The sequence below is a fragment of the Mercurialis annua genome, linkage group LG6 (assembly GCF_937616625.2).
Source record: "Mercurialis annua linkage group LG6, ddMerAnnu1.2, whole genome shotgun sequence".
Lineage (NCBI taxonomy): Eukaryota > Viridiplantae > Streptophyta > Magnoliopsida > Malpighiales > Euphorbiaceae > Mercurialis > Mercurialis annua.
The window spans coordinates 2,423,571-2,442,971 of record NC_065575.1 but is presented as its reverse complement, the minus strand read 5'-3'; the positions used below and the strand labels follow the sequence as shown (position 1 = coordinate 2,442,971).

General features: G+C 31.8%; 2 protein-coding genes across 2 annotated transcripts; one reads left to right on the top strand and one right to left on the bottom strand.

The window, feature by feature from the left end:
• Nucleotides 1–9,512: 9,512 nt before the first annotated feature.
• Nucleotides 9,513–14,215, bottom strand: LOC126653509 (4-diphosphocytidyl-2-C-methyl-D-erythritol kinase, chloroplastic). Its single transcript, XM_050347415.2, has 11 exons — nt 13,876–14,215; nt 13,691–13,786; nt 13,535–13,603; nt 13,293–13,397; nt 12,892–12,948; nt 12,597–12,797; nt 11,937–12,029; nt 11,761–11,860; nt 11,270–11,369; nt 10,830–10,915; nt 9,513–10,013 (listed from the first exon to the last, which is right to left on the bottom strand). The coding sequence occupies exons 1-11, from the start codon at nt 14,032–14,034 to the stop codon at nt 9,913–9,915; spliced, it is 1,167 nt and encodes a 388-aa protein (XP_050203372.1). The 5' UTR covers nt 14,035–14,215; the 3' UTR covers nt 9,513–9,912.
• A 1,124-nt stretch (nt 14,216–15,339) lies between these two features.
• LOC126687302 (uncharacterized) lies at nt 15,340–19,260 on the top strand. Its single transcript, XM_050381819.2, has 14 exons — nt 15,340–15,713; nt 15,816–15,856; nt 16,013–16,105; nt 16,240–16,314; nt 16,729–16,778; nt 16,917–17,006; nt 17,148–17,204; nt 17,277–17,346; nt 17,571–17,672; nt 17,755–17,807; nt 18,084–18,231; nt 18,318–18,402; nt 18,614–18,742; nt 18,979–19,260. The coding sequence occupies exons 1-14, from the start codon at nt 15,473–15,475 to the stop codon at nt 19,158–19,160; spliced, it is 1,416 nt and encodes a 471-aa protein (XP_050237776.1). The 5' UTR covers nt 15,340–15,472; the 3' UTR covers nt 19,161–19,260.
• Nucleotides 19,261–19,401: the final 141 nt, after the last annotated feature.

The following is a 19,401-nucleotide window of genomic DNA, read 5'->3' as shown; positions in this document are numbered from 1 at the left end:
TATTGATAATAATATAAAAATATAAAAATTATAATTATAAAAATTTATAAGATAAAATTACTAAACTAATTATATTAATAAGAAAATAAAATTAATTATATTAAAATGTTATAATTTAAATACTATTGATAAATTTGAGATTAAAATTATATTTATATAGTTTAAAAAATTCTTAAATATTAAATGGGTCGTATTAGTCGTGTCGTATTAGCCGTGTAATGTGTTAATCGTATTATCCGTTTATTTTAACGTGTTAACCGTGTCGTGTCGTGTCACTTGTTTAAAATTCGTGTCGTGTTAGGGTTGGAAATTTTGACACGAGTGGATCGATACGACCCGCCATCCATTTTGACATCCCTAAAGGTAAGACTACTTTGTTCGCTCATGGAAAAGCAGATTAGAGGCATATAGATTTGAAATTTAGAATAATTTTTATTTGTAATATGTCAATTATATTGATTTAATAAAATTTAAGTTTTATGAAATATTATACGAGATTTAAAAATATTATTATTCAGTTATGTTCTTTTAATGAGACAAAATAGTGAATGATAATGAGATTCATAAATTTAACAGTTCTTATTCTTTCGGTTGTTATAGTGGAATTTTCCATTTATTTTATTAAATAATAGTTCTTACTCTTTCAATTATTTTAACGAAATTGAATTCTCTATTTTAAAGATGTAATTGGATTTGATGAATTTTCAACCTACAAATGTTATTATTTTCTTTTTTTAACTAATAATCAACCATGACATCTAATTTTAGCCTCCCTATCTCAAAATTCTCTAAAAATTATAATTAAACCTTCTAAGTTTTATCTAATGGGACAATAAATTCCTTTTACCTCAAAGCCGCCCATTCCAAAAATGACCAAAATACTCTTAAATTTTCTAAAAAAAAATTAAAAATCAAACCAAACCCATCTAACTAAACCTAAACTCACTCATCCAACCAACTAAATCCAACATTAACCATCAATCCAACCAAATCAAAGGTAAAACCATCTAATTAAAACTAAAATTGACAATCCCCGCCAGAAACCACCTCTATGAGCTCCGGTAAAAAAAATCAACTAAAAATTAAATAAAAAATATTTTGTTATCGGAGAATACGAGCGGGATGATCCCGTTCGCCTTCTCCGGCGAACAGATCCATCTAGGTCTGTTCATCAGAGAATAGATTTCATCTGTGACCAACTGTGGTGGGTATGTTCGCCGGAGGAGCCCGTTCGTCATCTTTGATTAAAAAATAAAAAAATGAAATAAATATTTATTTTTTAATTTATTTAATTATTTAATATGAAAAAAATTATTTTAATTATTTATTTAATTCTTGGACGGAATTTTTTTCCCGGTGATGGCAGGGTGAAGGTGGCCGAAAAAAGTGGCGGCGGTGGGTGGCAGTTTTCGGTTGAGAAGTTTAATTTAATTTGGTGAATTAGTGATTTAGGCTTGATTTGGTAGGATGGAAGGTTTATTTTTGATTTGGTTGGTTGGGTGAGTGAGTTTAGGTTTGATTAGATGGGGTTTGCTTTTAATTTTTAAAAACAATTAGGGGTATTTTGGTCATGTTTTGGGGGTTGGACGGTTTTTTTGGGCGGTTTTGAAACAAAAGGAGTTTACTGGCCTATTAGATAGAATTTACGGGATTTATTGATGTTCTTTTTAGGGTTTTGTGATAGGGGGCTAAACTCATGTGCCATGATTGATTATTAGCCTTTTTGTTATTATTCTTAAAGTTAAAAGGTATAAAATTTAAATGTAATTATCTATTTTTTATTTTAATATTATATTCTACTGCTCGGTTATGTATTATATAATAAATTTGAAATAATAGCCGTGGTTCTAATGATCAGCCGAATTGTACGTTAGAACCAAATTTTTGGACCGAACTATATTAAAAAATGAAATCTGCAGTTTTCGAGCCGATTTGTAATACAATTTTAGAAATCTCATATTTAAAAAGGATTAATTACTTAAAAAACCTCCACCCTATAATATTTTTTCGTTTATACTATGACCTAGGAAAAAGTTCATTTGTACCCTTTTTTTGATTTTTTGTTTTCAACTCTACCCTAAAACATGAACTTATTTTATCTAGAAAAAGCTTAAAATAATCCTTCATTTTTTAACTTATTTGTATTTTTTTCAAATAGAAAAAAGATGATATAACCCTTCTATTTAATTATTTTTAATATTTTCATCCTTTAATTAATTAAATTGTCAAAAAATAAAATTTTGGGGTACAATTGAAAATAAAAAATTAAAAAATGGTACAAATGAACTTTTTTCTAGGTCAGGGTATAAACGACAAATTGTTTCAAAGTGGGGTTTTTTTTAAGTAATTAGGCCTTTTAAAAACTACCCACATTTACAATGGTTCTGGAAATTTATCAATTTCCGGAGTTTTCCGAACTACACATCCCTAGAAATCACTTTAACAAAAAATATGTTATACAAACTAGATTTATATTTTGACTTAATATTATAAATCATTTTTTTATTTAGTTGAATAAATTAATTGAATTATGATTTGTTTTATCAAAGCTAAATTATGGATATATTTTGTTGAATGTTTGTTATGAGTATTGAAGGAGCCTGCCTTCTGATCCGGTAGATAACCTGCAAAACATGGTAAATGCTAAACAGACAGGGGTGGTCCGATTAACTCTTCAATGCTTAAGTTAGTTTACATTCGAGCGTTTTGAGTATATGAATGTAATTGTGTTTTTAAGCATACGTCAATCTCTTTATATAATAGTTGAGTGAATACTTAGTAGACTTTGAATAAGAAATAAATTCCCTATTCAAGTGGAGATTTTGCTCAGGAATATCTTCCTGACTAGGCTTATTTTTCTAAGTTGGAGTTTGTGTCCGAATAGGAAAGATATTTCGCATATTTAGTTCTTGGGTGAATCCCTTAGGCGACGCGCTTTATCCGAGTATTCGGGGATTCTTGCTTGTATTGGCGATTCAGGTGATTTTTCCTTGGTCCTTCGGTCAAGGCTAATCTCATGGATTCAGTTGCCGATGTTATTTGATTCTTGCCCATTAGGTGAGAACTGATATTATTTTGGAGGGTGCATCTCGTGCGACTTGACTTCACTGTAATTATAATATGATTCAGTATCCATCAAGTGTGATAATAGAAATGAAAATAAAATATTTATTTTTTTATACATTGTTTGATTCAATAAAATTATATAAAATAAAAGTTAGTTTTTGTATTTATCATTCATATATAACATTAAATGATTTAGTTTTCGGAAAAAATAATTACATAATTACATGATAAATTAAAAAAATTGTTTAAAATAGAAATACAAATTTAAATTTGTATTGTGTATATTTAGGTAGATAGACACACACACATAGAAATTATCTATGTAATTATTCACATATTTTTTGTTACAAAATTCAATTAAATATTAAATTAATTTTTATATAAATAACAAATTTATTTCAAGTAAAAGGAAGGAAAAATCATAAAACTATCCAAAAAAATTAATAACTAAATAATAAGTTTAAACTTAATCTTGTTTATCTTTACTTTTATATGTTGTGCTTTAATCGTTACATATAAAAAAATATATCGTAAATACATATTAAGTTCAAAATTATATTTCGATACATTTTTGATTTATTTCCAACACATATATGATACAAAAAGTATAAAAATATATAAAATGAGAAGAGGATATTTTTTTACAATGGTTGACCGATATTGAGGTAATTTTAAAATGTTCGGAAGGAAAAATGCATGATCTCCATTAAAGGGTAATTATATCCCATTTTTAAATAATTTTTGCTTAACTCAATACAAATAAAAGAAATCATGCATTCTCATTGATAAATATATAGAGAGTTTTAAACTTGTAAGATGCACAATATTTATTTAATGTTTTTCTATTTTAATTAACTTTAAAAGAAATATAATAAATAAATTGTTGTTTGCATTTTTATTTATAAATTAATAAGTGATTTATTGTTCATTTTTTTTACTTTAAAAGTTTTTATTAAATTATATTTGATTTGTATATTGGATTAGCGATTATTGGTCTCACATTGATGTTTGAGGACATGGGCGGACGACATTACGAGATTCGATTAGTTCATACGGTTGTTGCAGCTATCTTTATTGTTTTTGGCTGCTTCTAGTTGTCCTTGAGACTCATCATACAGTACGTAATGTTGGATGGGCAGGTAAACAGCATGTGTACTACGCTCGTGGGATTGTCGAGCTGACTATTTTTGCGTTGACTTGTTTAATTGCGGTGTTTCCTCGATAAACAATTTTTCTGAGCATATTAGGGTTCGAGTTTACTTTATTGATATTCGTAGGATTACAGGTTAAAGCCACTGATGATGAATATTTTTGGATCTTTTTACCGCACGACTGTTGTTGATGCTTTTTATGTTTCATCACCCGGCTTATCATCTTTCAGGTTTGGGATTCAAATGTTTTTATTTGTGTTAACTTCTCTCCACTAGTGGCTAGGCACAAAGTTTTCGGTATACTTCTTCATCGGCCTGGGTACCCGTCCTGCCCGTCCTTCTAAGGATGAATTAGACACTAATTTTTGGTCACAAGCCCGGCTCAAACCCAAAAACTCTCACTATTTTATAGGCAGATTCAGGTTTTTATTTTTATATAACTTCTTATGTAAACTCGAAAAAACCCGACTCGATCCAGAAAAGAAGAGTATTAGGTTCGGGTTTGGGTAGAAAACATATAGCTCAGGCCAGACTCGGGCCAGACTTTGAGCTTATGGGTGGTCCCCTCAGGCACTTTATATCCATCAACAGTAGTGTTTGTTATGGCCAAACGGGCCCATGAAAAAAGTGGGCCAGGTGGGTGAAGTCTGAGAGTTTCCTTATCAACTGCTTGCAAGTAAACCATCGATTGAACATCTGATTCTTTCAACGTCCTTGATCTTCTCGCGACTTGGTCAAGCTCATAATGAACTTTTGATTGAATATGAGGGTGGAGTGTCATTCTCGCTAGTATCCACTCTATCAGAACTGTTCCGGTATCAGTTCTTCTAAAAATTAGTAAGCCCGGCCCATGAACATGTCTAGTTGTCGGTTAGGGTGTGATTGCTTTTATAATATATTAGAATACAATAGCGATGAGCTGTTGAAAAATATGTAGAGATTTTTAAACCTGTAAGATGCACCATATTTAATTAGTATTTTTTATTTTAATTAACTTTAAAAGAAATATAATCAATAATTTTTTGTTTGTGTTTTTATTTATAAATTAATAAATATTTACGATTCTTGGTAAGAAAATCATTATTTTTTAATCACTAGAATGATTTATTGTTTATTTTTTTACTTTAAAAGTTCTTATTAAATTATATTTAATTTTCAGATTCAAGATGTTGTTAGAGATGTTATCATCAGCAACAACATCTATGAATGTTATTTTTTGGTTGGTCGGGTATATATTGCATTAGCGATTATTGGTCTCACATTGATGTTTGAGGACATGGGCGGGCGGCATTACGAGATTCAATTAGCTCATACGGCTGTTGCAGCTATCTTTATTATTTTTTAGCTGCTCCTATTTGTCCTTGAGACTCATCATACAGTGTGTGATGTTGGATGGGGTGGTAGACAGCATGTGTACTACGCTCGTGGGATTGTCGAGCTGACTATTTTTGCGTTGACTTGTTTAATTGCGGTGTTTCCTCGATATACAATTTTGGTGAGCAGATTAGGGTTTAAGTTTACTTTATTGATATTTGTAGTATTACAGGTTAAAGCCACTGATGATGAGTATTCTTGGATTTTTTTTACCGCACGACTGCTGTTGATGCTCTTCATGTTTCATCACCCGACTTATCCTCCTTCAGGTTTGGGATTCAAGTGTTTTTATTTGAGTTGACTTCTCTCCACTAGTGGCTAGGCACAAAGTTGTCAGTATACTTCTTCATAGGCCTGGGTACCCGTCTAGCCCATCCTTCTAGGGCCGGCCTGGACACTAATTTTTGGTCCCAAGTCCGGCTCAAACCCGAAAAATCTTGCTATTTTATAGGCAGACTCAGGTTTTTATTTTTATATAATTTCTTATGTAAGATCGAAAAAACCCGACTCGGTCAAGAAAAGAAGAGTATTAGATCCGAGTTTGGGTAGAAATGATATAGCTCAGGCCAGACTTGAGCTTATGGGTGGTCCCCTCGGGCACTTCATATCCATCAACAATAAGTGTTTGTTATGGCCAAACGGGCCCATGAAAGAAGTGGGCCAGGTGGGTGAAGTCTGAGAGTTTCCTTGACAACTGCTTGCAAGTAAACCATCGATTGAACATCTGATTCTTTCAATGGCCTCAACCTTTTCACTTTTTTTTGGTGTGGTGGGGGGGGGGGGGGGGGCAGATTAGGCAAAGAATGAAGCAAATCAAATGATTGTTCTAGAATGGTTATTCCTCACAATTGCTCCTTGTGATGCAGCGGAACCATGGCAATTAGGATCGGCGACTTGGTCAAGCTTAAAATAAACTTTTGATTAAACATCAGGGTGTAATGCCATTCTCGCTAGTATCCACTCTATCAGAACTGCTACAGTGTCAGTTCCTCTAAAAATTAGTAAGCCCGGCCCATGAACATGTCTAGTTGTCGGTTAGTATAAGAGAGGGTGTGATATTACTTTTATAATATACTAGTTTTATATTACGTGCTACGCACGTGACTCGTAATTTGACTCAGTTCAATTTATGAATGTATAGTTTATTTATAACAATAAATATAAAAAAAATGAATATGTAAACATAGATATAATATTTGTATTAAATAATAAATAATCATAAAATAAATATGTATGCTCTTACTCCTTTCATATTTATTAATAAATAAATTCCTTTTATTTTTTAAAAATAATTATGTAAATATATATGTGTTTTTGTTTTTCATTTAAATTAATAAATAAATTATTATAAAATTTAACTGAATTAAGTTGACACTTAAATTAATCAAACCCACTAACGCGTATGTTTAGATGTATAAATCAATAAAATAATTGATTATGTTAATCATAAAACTTATTAAATATATTATCTTCAGTTAAATAATTCAAAGCATATTTTAAATACACTATAGTAAAGAATAATAATTCATAAATAACATAAGTTATTAACTGAGCACAATTATAAAATTTGCTAAGAAAAAGAAAAACAGTGACCATTAAAAAGAAAATATACTTAATTTGTTCATGAGAGCCGCCAGAAGTAGCATTTGAAATTGCCCTGTAGTAAAGAATTGTAAATTCATATAATAAGTACTATATAGGTAAGAGATGTTTAATAGTAGTTACAAAGTTCATGACGTACAAAAAGCAAAACAATAGGGATAAGATGATTTGTCAATTTAACATTCGGTTGTTTGTGCAAAATTAAAGAAGAAAATAATTAGGAATAAGAAATTTTTTATTATGATACAAATTTATTTCGATTAGAACTCTAATTATATTTATATCTTTAGTGATTAATAAAATAACTAATAAATTAATGACTATAAAACTTTTATTTAGTAAGAAATTTTAAAGGATTATTCGGTAAATTTGCCTGTCCCCCCCCCCCAATCCGTGCTTTTATATATAGTATAAATTAGAATAAAATAGGGAAGAACTGTTGAAAAATATATAGAGAGTTTTAAACCTATAAGATGCACACTATTTAATTGATATTTTTTATTTTAATTAATTTTAAAAGAAATATAATCAATAAATTTTTATTTGTGTTTTTTTTTTTTATCAAAGGTAGAATTACACTAGGTCAGGTGTTAACGGGGTTAGCGGGGGTTAGTGGAATTATTCATTTTTTAAACAGCCCACTGGCTGCCAGAAGGAGGGTCGAATCCCTGCCCTTTAGAGATACACAGTGAGAGTAGCCCACTGGACTACACCTCACCTATTTATTTGTGTTATTTATAAATTAATAAATATTTACAATTCTTGGTAAGAAAATCATTATTTTTTAGTCACTACAATGATTTATTGTTTATTTTTTTTTACTTTAAAATTTCTTATTATATTATATTTGATTTTCAGATTCGAGATGTTGTTAGAGATGTTATCATCAGCAATAACATCTATGAATGTTATTTTTGGGTTGGTCGGGTGTATATCGCATTAGCGATTATTGGTCTCACAATGATGTTTGAGGACATGGGCGGGCGACACTACGAGATTCGATTAGCTCATAGGCTGTTGCACTTATTTTTATTGCTTTTCTGCTGCTCCTTGTTGTCCTTGAGACTCATCATACAGTACGTGATGTTGGATGAGCTGGTAGACAGTATGTGTACTACGCTCGTCGGATTGTCGAGCTGACTATTTTTGCGTTGAATAGTTTAATAGCTGTGTTTCTTCGATATACAATTTTTGTGAGCAGATTAGGGTTCGAGTTTACTTTATTGATATTTGTAGGATTACAGGTTCACAAAGCCATTGATGATATGAGTATTTTTGGTCTTTTTTACTGCACGACTGTTGTTGATGCTCTTTATATTTTGTCATCCCTTCCTCCTTCAGGTTTGAGATATAAGTGTTTTTAACTTTTCTCCAGTAGAGCCGAGATTGGATAGCAATAATATAGACCAGATCGGGCTCGCGCAGGACTTGAACATATGTAAAGAAATTAAAAAGCCCAGCAAGCTCGGCCCATGAACATGTCTAGTTGCCGGTTAGTCGGAGAGAGGGGTGTGATGTTGATTTTATATTATTTTAGAATACAATAAGTATATATAGAGCTTTAAACCCGTAAGATGCACAATATTTATTTAATTTAATTAACTTTAAAAGAAATATAGTTAATAGAATTCTGTTTGTATTGTCATTTGGATACTTTTTTTTAGATTAATAAGTATTTTTTTACTTGTTTCTTGAAGACCATAAAAAAGCCAAAGCATTAAAAATCTGACTTGCACTAATAAAGATCAAACAGTAAAACAGAGCATTTCCAAAGATTATATACATATTAATTGAAACAAAACCACAGACCAATATTCTAGTTTTGACAATTTCTAATACTTCAACATCCTTGGTAAATAATAAGGCCATAGAACCAAAAACCACTCAGCCGACAGTTAAGGAGAACAAAAGTGCAGTCATAGCAAAATACTGGTATCCATATTTATTAAATGCGAAAGGCGACCCGATGCGACCAAGGGTCCTAAAACCTGAGGCGCAAGGCGAGGTGAAAGCCTTTTGGAGAAAAGGCGACTGATTATTTAGCCTAGTGGGACACTCACCAATTTAATTTTAGTCTATTTCACAACATATTATAGAAAGCTATTGCTGCATGAAAATGAAAAAACTTAAATAAGAGGCAAGAAAACAATGCTTTTTAAAAAATACAAGTTCCGAAGTTTCAAAAGCATTTCCGAAAATAAAAACAGAAACGCCAAAATTTAGGACTACAAATGTACGTGCAGCCTAGTAAAAGGGTAGCTTGTTGATGCTGAAAGTACAGAAGCAACACATATATCTCTAACTTAAAAGGAGGCTATCTGAAAAATTTAATGAACTTCCATTTAAAACTCAAATCAATGGCAATTATTCTTCCGTCTCCGATATTTCAAGAGCTTTCGACATGTTAGGCGGCTCTTGAAGGGAACAATGCGCCAAATTATTTTCCTATACGACTACAAGTAGTACAAGACTTTACACGAGCATTAGCTCGATTTGTTCATGACAACAAACTTTCAAGATATTGCACAGAAACTTAAGGAGTTTTACATTTCAGCGTTTAGTTTCCGAAAACGCTTATAAAACTCTGAGATTTTATATTTGTTCAAAAAATATCGTTTATGTTTCTGTGCATCATCTATTCCTATGAAATATCAATTACAACATTAACGACAAGCCTACCAAAAACATCAACATGGCGATCATTGTTCTTACAAAGAAATCACATCGTCGATTCGGAAAAATCAGATGGTGCGCTACGAGCAGTAGATGAAGCAGGTTCTGTGTACCACTGATTTGGTTCACGAGTCAAGAAGTTAGCCTCTGCAGTTAAACAATTTAATTTTGTAAGAATACGAGACATGAAACACAACCAAGAGAAAAAAAGAAAAAGAAAATGAAATCATCACTTCATTTATCACCATAATATTTTTTCATGATGAAACCAAAACTAACCCCGGAATTATTTATTTAGCGACTTTTCATCTTTTACGTGGATAAATGTGCAGGACTATTCTTATCAGAAACTCACAATAAGCGAGTCGAATTCTTTCATTTTCCTCTTCAAAATTTACATGGGCAGTGAATTTGGATGTTTTAAATCTCTACAATGTCAAGGTTCGTGTAGGCGATTTGCGAAAATTTATAACCAGCTTACAGCAACATGTCATGAATCCTATCATCCTAATCTCAAAGTAGACAAATAAGCATATCAAGATCAATATATCAGCCATCATCAACAAGCCAACAGATGAATTCCTTACACATTTGACGAGATTAGTTCCAAGAAAAGTTGAGCATTTCATTCATTAGTGATCTGCTAGAGCCTAGGGGTGTGCAAAACCGAACAAAACCGACAAATTTGGTTCAGTTATTTGGATTCACACTATTTCGGTTTGACTGTGGAAGTATAAAATTCAGTTCAGCTTTGAAAAAACCAACAGAACTGACTGGTTCAGTTTGATTTGGTTTGACATATTTTAAAATTCGTGAAAATTCGGTTAGGTTTGGTTCAGTTTTACAAAAAAATCAAAATTTGGATTGTGTTCAAACCAAATGCACAGCCTTACTAGAGGCTACAGAAAAAAGAGTACATCAATAAGTAGAAAGCCAATAAGCATAAAAAAATTCAATCATTACCTGAAACAAAAACATCCTTGTAGTCATCTTCGTCATAAATAAACTGTGGAGGGTCCGGTGAACCAATTCCAATGATGGTACTACCGCTGTATCAGATAAATTTGTAAAAAAAATTAATTTTTTTGTAAATGATAAACCTTCATACAGAATTCAGTAGTCCCAACAAGCATGTTATCTTTGCGGCTTAGAACATATTAATAATGTTCCATTACTACATAAACAATAGTTTTTCCAATAATTAAATTGTTTTTGTAGACCGCTGAAACTGTTAGGTCGAAGGTTTAATGTTACATTGGAGGAGTTGATTAATTATTGGGTTTAGAACACTAAAAGAGCCAGTCCCATGTGTGAACTAATAAAATGATAACCGCAGATTTAATTTCAAGAGCATGGCACTTAACAATGACATGAAAATAATAACAGGATCCTAGTATTAGTACCTTCCGGACATAAAAACCGCATCATATTGCCCACGGCTTGCAGCAATTATACGCTGTTTTAATCTTTTAAGAGATGGGAGAACTTCAAATGCAGGATGTTCTGTAAGAAACATGAAATAAGTTTAGAAAAATCGAAGTCTCTTGCATTCTAAAGCACGAAGAAAAAAACTGAGACTAGAATAAATAGAATTTTGATTTTCTGCAACAACCATAAATCTAATAAGTATTAAATTTCATTGTAACCTAGTCTAGGATACTTATTGGATCGGATACTACCTCAAGTAGCCGGAGATCATTACCATTTAAAACATAGAAATAGTGTTTCTAACATGTAATGCATCATAAAAATGGCAAAATTGTTTTCCTATGTTGCACCAAAATTTCTTGAGTCTTAGGTTTCAACATTTTGTTGTTATTTTCAGAAATGCTTTGAAACTTCGAAGCTTTACTTTTATGACCTATTCTTATAAATTATCGCCATGAACTATTACCCAAGTCGTTAATACAAACATCTTGAGATATTCCATTCTTTGAGATCTTGTCCAGCAGTGTTAAGGGATCAGCTTTACTGGTTAGATCCAACCGAAAATGCTGAAAAATAAAGAAAACCTTATGAGCAAGAAAATCCTTATGAAGTAAGTATATACAGTATATAAAATTCTCTTACCTTGTAAACTTCACCAGTTGGGCATGCTTCTGGGGGCTTTATGAGAACCATTGGAATGTCTAGAGGAACAGGTGAAGGCATATCTTGGACAATCTGAATTCGAAGGAAGAACAAAAAAAGGAAAACTTTAATTCCGAATCCGAACCAAGTAAGAGAAGCTGCCCATAAGCATCATGGCATAGGTAAAACAAGAATTGGGTGTTAATTTCTTGCCTTGGGAATGAAGGATCAATAATGTCAAAGGTGATCTACCTCTGAAATCTAAAATGCTTGTTTAATATGATTTATTTTGTTAAAAAGGCAGTAATTTTCCTTGACCTTACAACACTGACTAGAATTTGATGATCCGATCAGCGATCTGACCTTTTAAATGGCAATGTCGAGAAGATAGTTTGCATCTAGCAACCTAAATATTATGAGTGTTCACTAATTCTAATAATATGGTGGACTATGTTTACTATTATATACATTGTGAAAAAACCTAAAAGTGATTGCTTCAAAAGTTCAAAAAGCCTCTCTCGAGATACTAAAACAAAATCTCAGTAGAGGTTAAGATTAGATAATCGTGAATCTCCTGCGATCTTAGAGCATCTTACTGACATAGAATAAAATAGGGAATGATTTCTTAGAACTAAATCTTAAAGCAAAATAAAGACATACCTCTCCGCGGCCAGTGCAATAGGCAGCTCCATGAGAAAAAAAGAAGGAAATATCTGAACCAATCTCGCTTGACCATTCTAGGAGATCCTTCTCGGTGGCAATACCACCAGTGAACTGATTAGCCGCCCACAATGCTGTCGCAGCATTACTACTTCCACCGCCAAGTCCTGCTCCAGTAGGCACTTTCTTATCTAGATGAATCTGTCAACATTTTAAAAGCAGAACATTCCTTAATAAACTCTTCAATCACTTTTGAAATTCACTGAAGTTACAAGTAATTTAAATTACTCCTTACCCAAAAATAGTTGTCAGTTCCAGTTTTCTTCCTATATAGATTAAGGGCTTTAATAATCTGCAAAAATAAAGTGCACATGAGAACATAAAATACAAAGCTAATGATATAAACAAGACTTATTGTCCGAAAACTCCAAACCTTATAGATTCTAACTCAACCTTTTAATTTCGTCAACTTCAGTCCCATTTGGATAATTACATTTAAATTATAGTCAAATGCCCATATGTAACTGAGTGATGTTCACTCAAATGGGACATTATCCAAAAGACTAAAATTAACGAAGTTAAAAAGTTGGGGTTAGAATTGATAAAGATCGACAAGATTTGGATATTTTCGGTGATTAGGCCTATAAAGAAAGGGAGGAATCAAATCATTACACAAACACTACTTTATGCTTTTACCAAATTTCTTTCATCAAGGGGAACACCAGCTACATTAGTTGATAACCGATCCGTCGATTTCGAATGAGATAACGAAAACTTAATAGTATCTCCTAGACTAATTACCTGCAGTAAAAGATCACCAAGCTGTAAACTTTAGGGACTGTAAAAACACAACTCAAACTAAAACCAACAGAAATGAAAGCTGAACTCTAATGATTTCAATAACTCATTTTCACAACTTAAATTTTGGATAAACTTACATGAAAAAGAGATGCTAAATCATGATACCCATCTTCTCTTTTATCAGTAATTCTCAAGAACACATTAATCTGCAACAAATAAACATTACCAAATTCCATCAAACTAAAACAAAAAACTTCAAATAATTGAATTAATCACAATTAAGACTAAAAAACCTTGCAAGGAGAGAACAAAGTGAGCCTTGAAAGAGGGGCAATTCTGTCAACTTCATCACCAATCTTGTTCAACCTTTCATCAGGGTCATACACTATCTGGTCACAATCCAACAAAGACACAAACTTTAAACAAAATTTTCAACTTTTTCAAACTAAATAAAATTTTAAAAAAATCTTAAATTTACCTCAAATTGTTTCTTGGTGGAGGCTTTAACAGGTGAAAGTCTTTGTCTTTGGGTAAAAGGAACAGACCCAGTTGGTTTAAATGAAGGTAAATTAGTTTTGGCAAAGGAATTGGGTTGAAAAAGATGGTGATTGTTGCAGAGGAAATGAGCAGAAGCCATGGATGTTTTAGTGAGAATTATTGGTTGGAATGTTGAAGAACATGGGATTAATTAGAATGAAATAATGGTAGAGATGAGAGATTTTAGGTGGAGAATATGGACTTTGAAGTGGCTGCTTATTATTTGATTATGGTTTATTTTTTTGCAGTCAATTTTGAACAGCCAACAGAGAATTTCATGTCATCTCTTCATTTTTATACTTCCTTTGTCTTTTTCTATGTTTGGTGATGAAACTGTAAATAGTCATTCAAAGTAATAAAATGGCAATTCCCATTAAATATTTTCTAATTTCTAAACAAGATGAAATCAGGAGAAATTTTTATATAGACTCATTTTACCACGTCATATATAGACCAAACCAATCATATCATAACACTTCATTAAAATAAAAATATTTTTATAATTTCGTTTGTTATTTGCTTATACATTTGAATAATGATATTAAAAGAATACTCTCATTTTATTGAGGTGTTATGATATGATTGTTTTAATCTACAGATGACATGTTAGATTAAATTTACCTAAAAAATTCTCTGAAACCAGTTGTTTTTTGCTGAAAATATATTGATAAAGTAATTTACAATATCGATGGGCTATAACTCAAATAATATAAGTGTACAAAAGTATTACGCTACAATAAGAATTTATTTATTTCCACAAATGTTTTTCATTTCTAATTATTAAAAAAATAAAAATCTTAGAAGTTGTCTTAAATTTATATAAACCTAGATGGATGTTCGTGTCTGTTGTAATTAATTAGTTGATATAAGATGAATTTCTAAATTAAATTTAACTAAAACAAAATTTAAGGATTGATTCTAAAATCATTTAGTAGTTTTTATAGCCTAAACTAAGTTAAATTATTAGATTTATTAATGTAAATTAAATTTATAGTTTATAAAGTATTATATAATATAACACAATTTATGAATTATCACATTCAATAGAAAACTATCCAAAAAGATATTAATTTCCTAGATATATATTTTAAATACAGAAATCTCATTTTTATAAAACATACTACTAAATACCGTAGAGTTCATACATTTTAAATGGATTAGATCCCTCAAATTTATTTGAACTTGAAAGGGTCACGTTCACGATATACAGTTCATTGTAAAATGAACGGTGTAGATTAATTTGATCAAAATACTATTTTTTTTTTATATACACCATTCATTTTACAAATAACAGTGTAGATCGTAAACACGACCTTCTCAAGTTTAAAATGAAAAATATGAATGTAATGGAAAATAGAAGAAAGTTGAAGGAGTGGGAGTGAACATAATGCAGACATCTTATCTTAAAATCATAAGCTCAAACTGTTTAAACTGTTTCTTGTGTTGTCTCCTTCCTCTCCACTCGCCCTTTCTTCTTCTTCTTCTTCTTCCCAAATACTAACCCAGAGGAAGATCAGAACTACTCATAAAACACAACAATGTCTGTCCAATTCCGACCAACACTTATATTATCATCACCATCAACAAATTATAAACTCTTACATCATCATCCTCATCCTCGTCTTGATCATAATCATCAGCCCATTTTGCTACCATTTTTAAGTCAAACTAGAAGAAAACTAATCCCTTGCCATGCCCAAAAGCAGCAGAAGCAGGAAGTTTATCAAATTGAGAGGCTGTTCTCTAATCTTAATCAAGCCACACTTAAAAGAGAACCTGGTAATTAAACTATTTGGACTACTTGGTCAATGTCATTTCATCAATATATTTGTGTTTAACTGCACATTCTTATTAAGTTCGTTTACATTCATTTTTTTCCAGGAAGTTTATCTAGTGCTATTTTGCTGGTTGCTGGTACAACGGTATATACATGCATTATTCTACTTATAGGGTTATCTCAAAAGATGCTGATATTGTATTGAGTTCGTGTTGTGATTGTAAAATACGATAAAATTGGTGATTTAATCTGCATTTAACCTATTTATATACACATTCTATGCCTACAATTGAATGTGCAGGTGGGTGCTGGAATACTAGCAATTCCTGCAGTCACTCAAGATTCTGGATTTTTAGCCTCTGCAGTAGCCTGTGTTTTTTGTTGGATGTATATGGTAAATTTCGAAACTCCTTTTTTTAAGTTTAGCCTTATTCATGGTAATTATCTAAAAGTTCAGTTTTTAAACCTCTTTTCTCAGTTGATTGCGGCCAATCTATCATTGAGTTCGCCTTTTAAATTATTCTGCAGGTTGCTACTGGGTTGCTCGTTGCGGAAGTAAATGTCAACACAATGTGTGAACTGGGCTCCGGCGGAGTCTCATTGGTAATTTTATTGTACATGAACTTATGTGGATTTTGTAATCAATCTATGTATGGTTAATGTATTCTTAGAACCTCTCGAGTAGAAGTATAAAACTTCGATTTGTGCTCTCCTTATATACGTTTTTAGCTACATCAGATGAGAATATTATTCAATCTTATTCATCCCGAGCTGTTAATGTAGGATATGATGATATTAAAATGTCGGTGAGTGCTTCTTTTTCTAGACTTCTCATGTTTCTCATTTACATTACATATGAGTTCATAGAGAATTTGATCAGATTGGCATCATAACTTTCAGCTCTTTTGTTATAAACTCATTGGTTACTCATCGATTTGCTGAACTCGAACTCTAAGTCCATAGTAATAAACACCGTGTATATTGTGGCTGATATGTTCTCTTGATGATTGATGTTAGGTATCAATGGCCAGGAGAACTCTTGGGACAGTTGGAGTTCAAGTTGCATGGTAGGTTGAGAAGTCTTTTTGATTTCTAACAAAGCAATCGAGTATTACGATACAATTCTTTGAGCCCTGATAAGAAATGAAATCTTTTCGTTATTTTTTTTGGCGGAACATGATCATTTTCTGTGTATTGTGTTGCAGTTGGTCATACATTTTTATTCACTACGCCCTTCTAGTTGCTTATGTTGCTCGTTCTTCAGATATTCTGACAAACTTTCTCGGCATTCCATTGTATGAACCGCAATTTACTGTAAATTTATGTGCTCGAGTGTTGAATCCAAGTCTTTTGCATCTAAATTTCACAAGTTAGAGTTACTTTTGAGACCGTTTCCTATATCTCTCAGGTGCTGACTGGTGGCGAAATGTTTGCAGATGGGTAAGTGCAACTCTGTTCTCTTTAGTCTTGGGAGGCATATGCTACTTTGGAAGGTTAGTTTTTATTACACATCACATTTAAATTATATCTTCTGGATTTGACATTACAATTGTCTGAATTTGCAGTCAGCGCTTCATCGGTTCTGTTAACGGAATTCTAGTAGTCGGAATCATTACTTCTTTCACAACTCTTGTGGTAATTCTCTCCACTTACAAGTTCAATTAGTTCATAATATGTTGCACTAAAATGAAAATGCTGAAACAGAAAATGCTAAAACAAAAAACTATACAGCAATATTTTTATAGAAATTGGTTATATGTATAAAGTTTTGCAGTTTTATAAGCATTTTCGGAAACTGAAATGAGATGCGGAAACGTAGAATTCGACAAGTTTCCGTATGATAAATTGTTGCTTCTTAGGCAGTTGCAAGTGGAAATATACATTTGGATGCTCTTCTGAAAGCCAATTTTGAAGCTGTTCCTATGAGTATACCAATTATTGCCCTTTCATTTGTTTATCAGGTAATTTCATAAACCTGTTGTAATATAATATATTATGTGGAAATAATTCTAGTTTCTAAGGTTCCATCTCTGCTTTCTCCAGAATGTAGTACCTGTTCTTTGCACGAACCTCGAAGGAGATATTTCAAAAGTAAGGTGACGGATCTTATCATTACACTTTCGCTTCATATCTAGCTAACATAATGTTCCGAAGTTTCGGAAGTAAAACTGTGAAATATAGGATTCAACAAATTCCTATGCACCATAGTCCAACATTGACATATTGTTTCATTTGTCATATGATATGAGACTATGAGTATGTCAAAAACATGAAAACTCTGCTCTTTTATTGTTATTCCTACCATTTCTTTTTCCGGGTCCGAAATTTGTATTTTCTATCTCGAAAAATATCATCAACTTGTATGCTTGCAGGACAGCAATTGTTCTGGGCACAGCTATTCCACTAGGTTTATTCCTGGTATGGAATGGTGTTATTTTGGGATCAATTACAACCACTGAGATGGCTGATCACATCATTGATCCAATACAACAGTTACGATCTACCAACGGTGTTGTCGGAGTAAGTATTTTTTTCCCCGAAAATTTAATATATATCTTATTATGGTATATGAAAGTAATGGTTTTCTTTTAATGGTTAATCTTCAGCCAATAATTGAGATCTTCTCACTTCTTGCGATTGCAACTTCTTACATTGGATTTGTTTTGGGACTTGCTGACTTCCTTGCTGACTGTAAGTGCTTAATAAAAGACGTAACGATCCTGAAAATCAAAAAAATTGCAAAATTTATCGATTCTAAACTGGTAAAATTCATAAAAAGTCGCGAACTTTTGATTTTTGGATCATTAGGCCTTAGTAGAATTACTTTAATTTCATGTAATTGATGATGGAGTGCGATTCAAGTTACAGTCTTATTTTCTGTTATTTTGGTTTTGATATTCAGTGTTGAAACTGCCAGCTAGTGAGAGTAATCCTTTGCCATATTTCTTGACATTGTTTCCACCATTAGTGTTGGCTTTGCTCAACCCTGAAATATTTTTCAAAGCCTTGGACTTTGCAGGAACATATGGAGGTATACACGTTTTTACAGTTTAATCACATTACGTAAAAGTTGATAAATATATACGCCAACTATGTCTTTTGGTAAATTGATATATTGAGTGAAAATTCAGTGAAAATTGATGATGTGGAAGCCCGAGTTGGCCATGCCATTTATACATCAAAATGCACTGTTTTGAAAATCCTGTAAAATTTGAAGCTTTATCTAGGCATTATGTTTTTAATTAGTTATTTTTCTTCTTCTATTAGTTTTGGTGCTATTCGGGATTCTTCCTGCTGCGATGGCTTGGTCGGATCGGTACTCAAGTTCGTCACCGTCGGTAAAATTAGCGGAACTCCTTCCCGGAGGAAGAATTACTCTTTCTTTTGTCATTGGAGGTGCAGGATTCATCATTCTGTCTGAAATATTGGAGAATTTCGGACATTCATGATTCTTTTTCATATAATAATTGTATAACAGTAATAAATTAAATGTATATAAATTAACTTCTAAGTGAAATGCTCGAATCCACGGAGAAACCGATTGATTTTTATGTCGGTAGGAATTGTAAGCTCTAGATTCTTAAACGCTTCTCTTTCAATTTGATATTCTATAATTTCTGAAATTGCTAAATCTATTTTTTTGAAAGAAATTAAATGATATGTTCATTTTTTATGTCAACTGAAACTTAG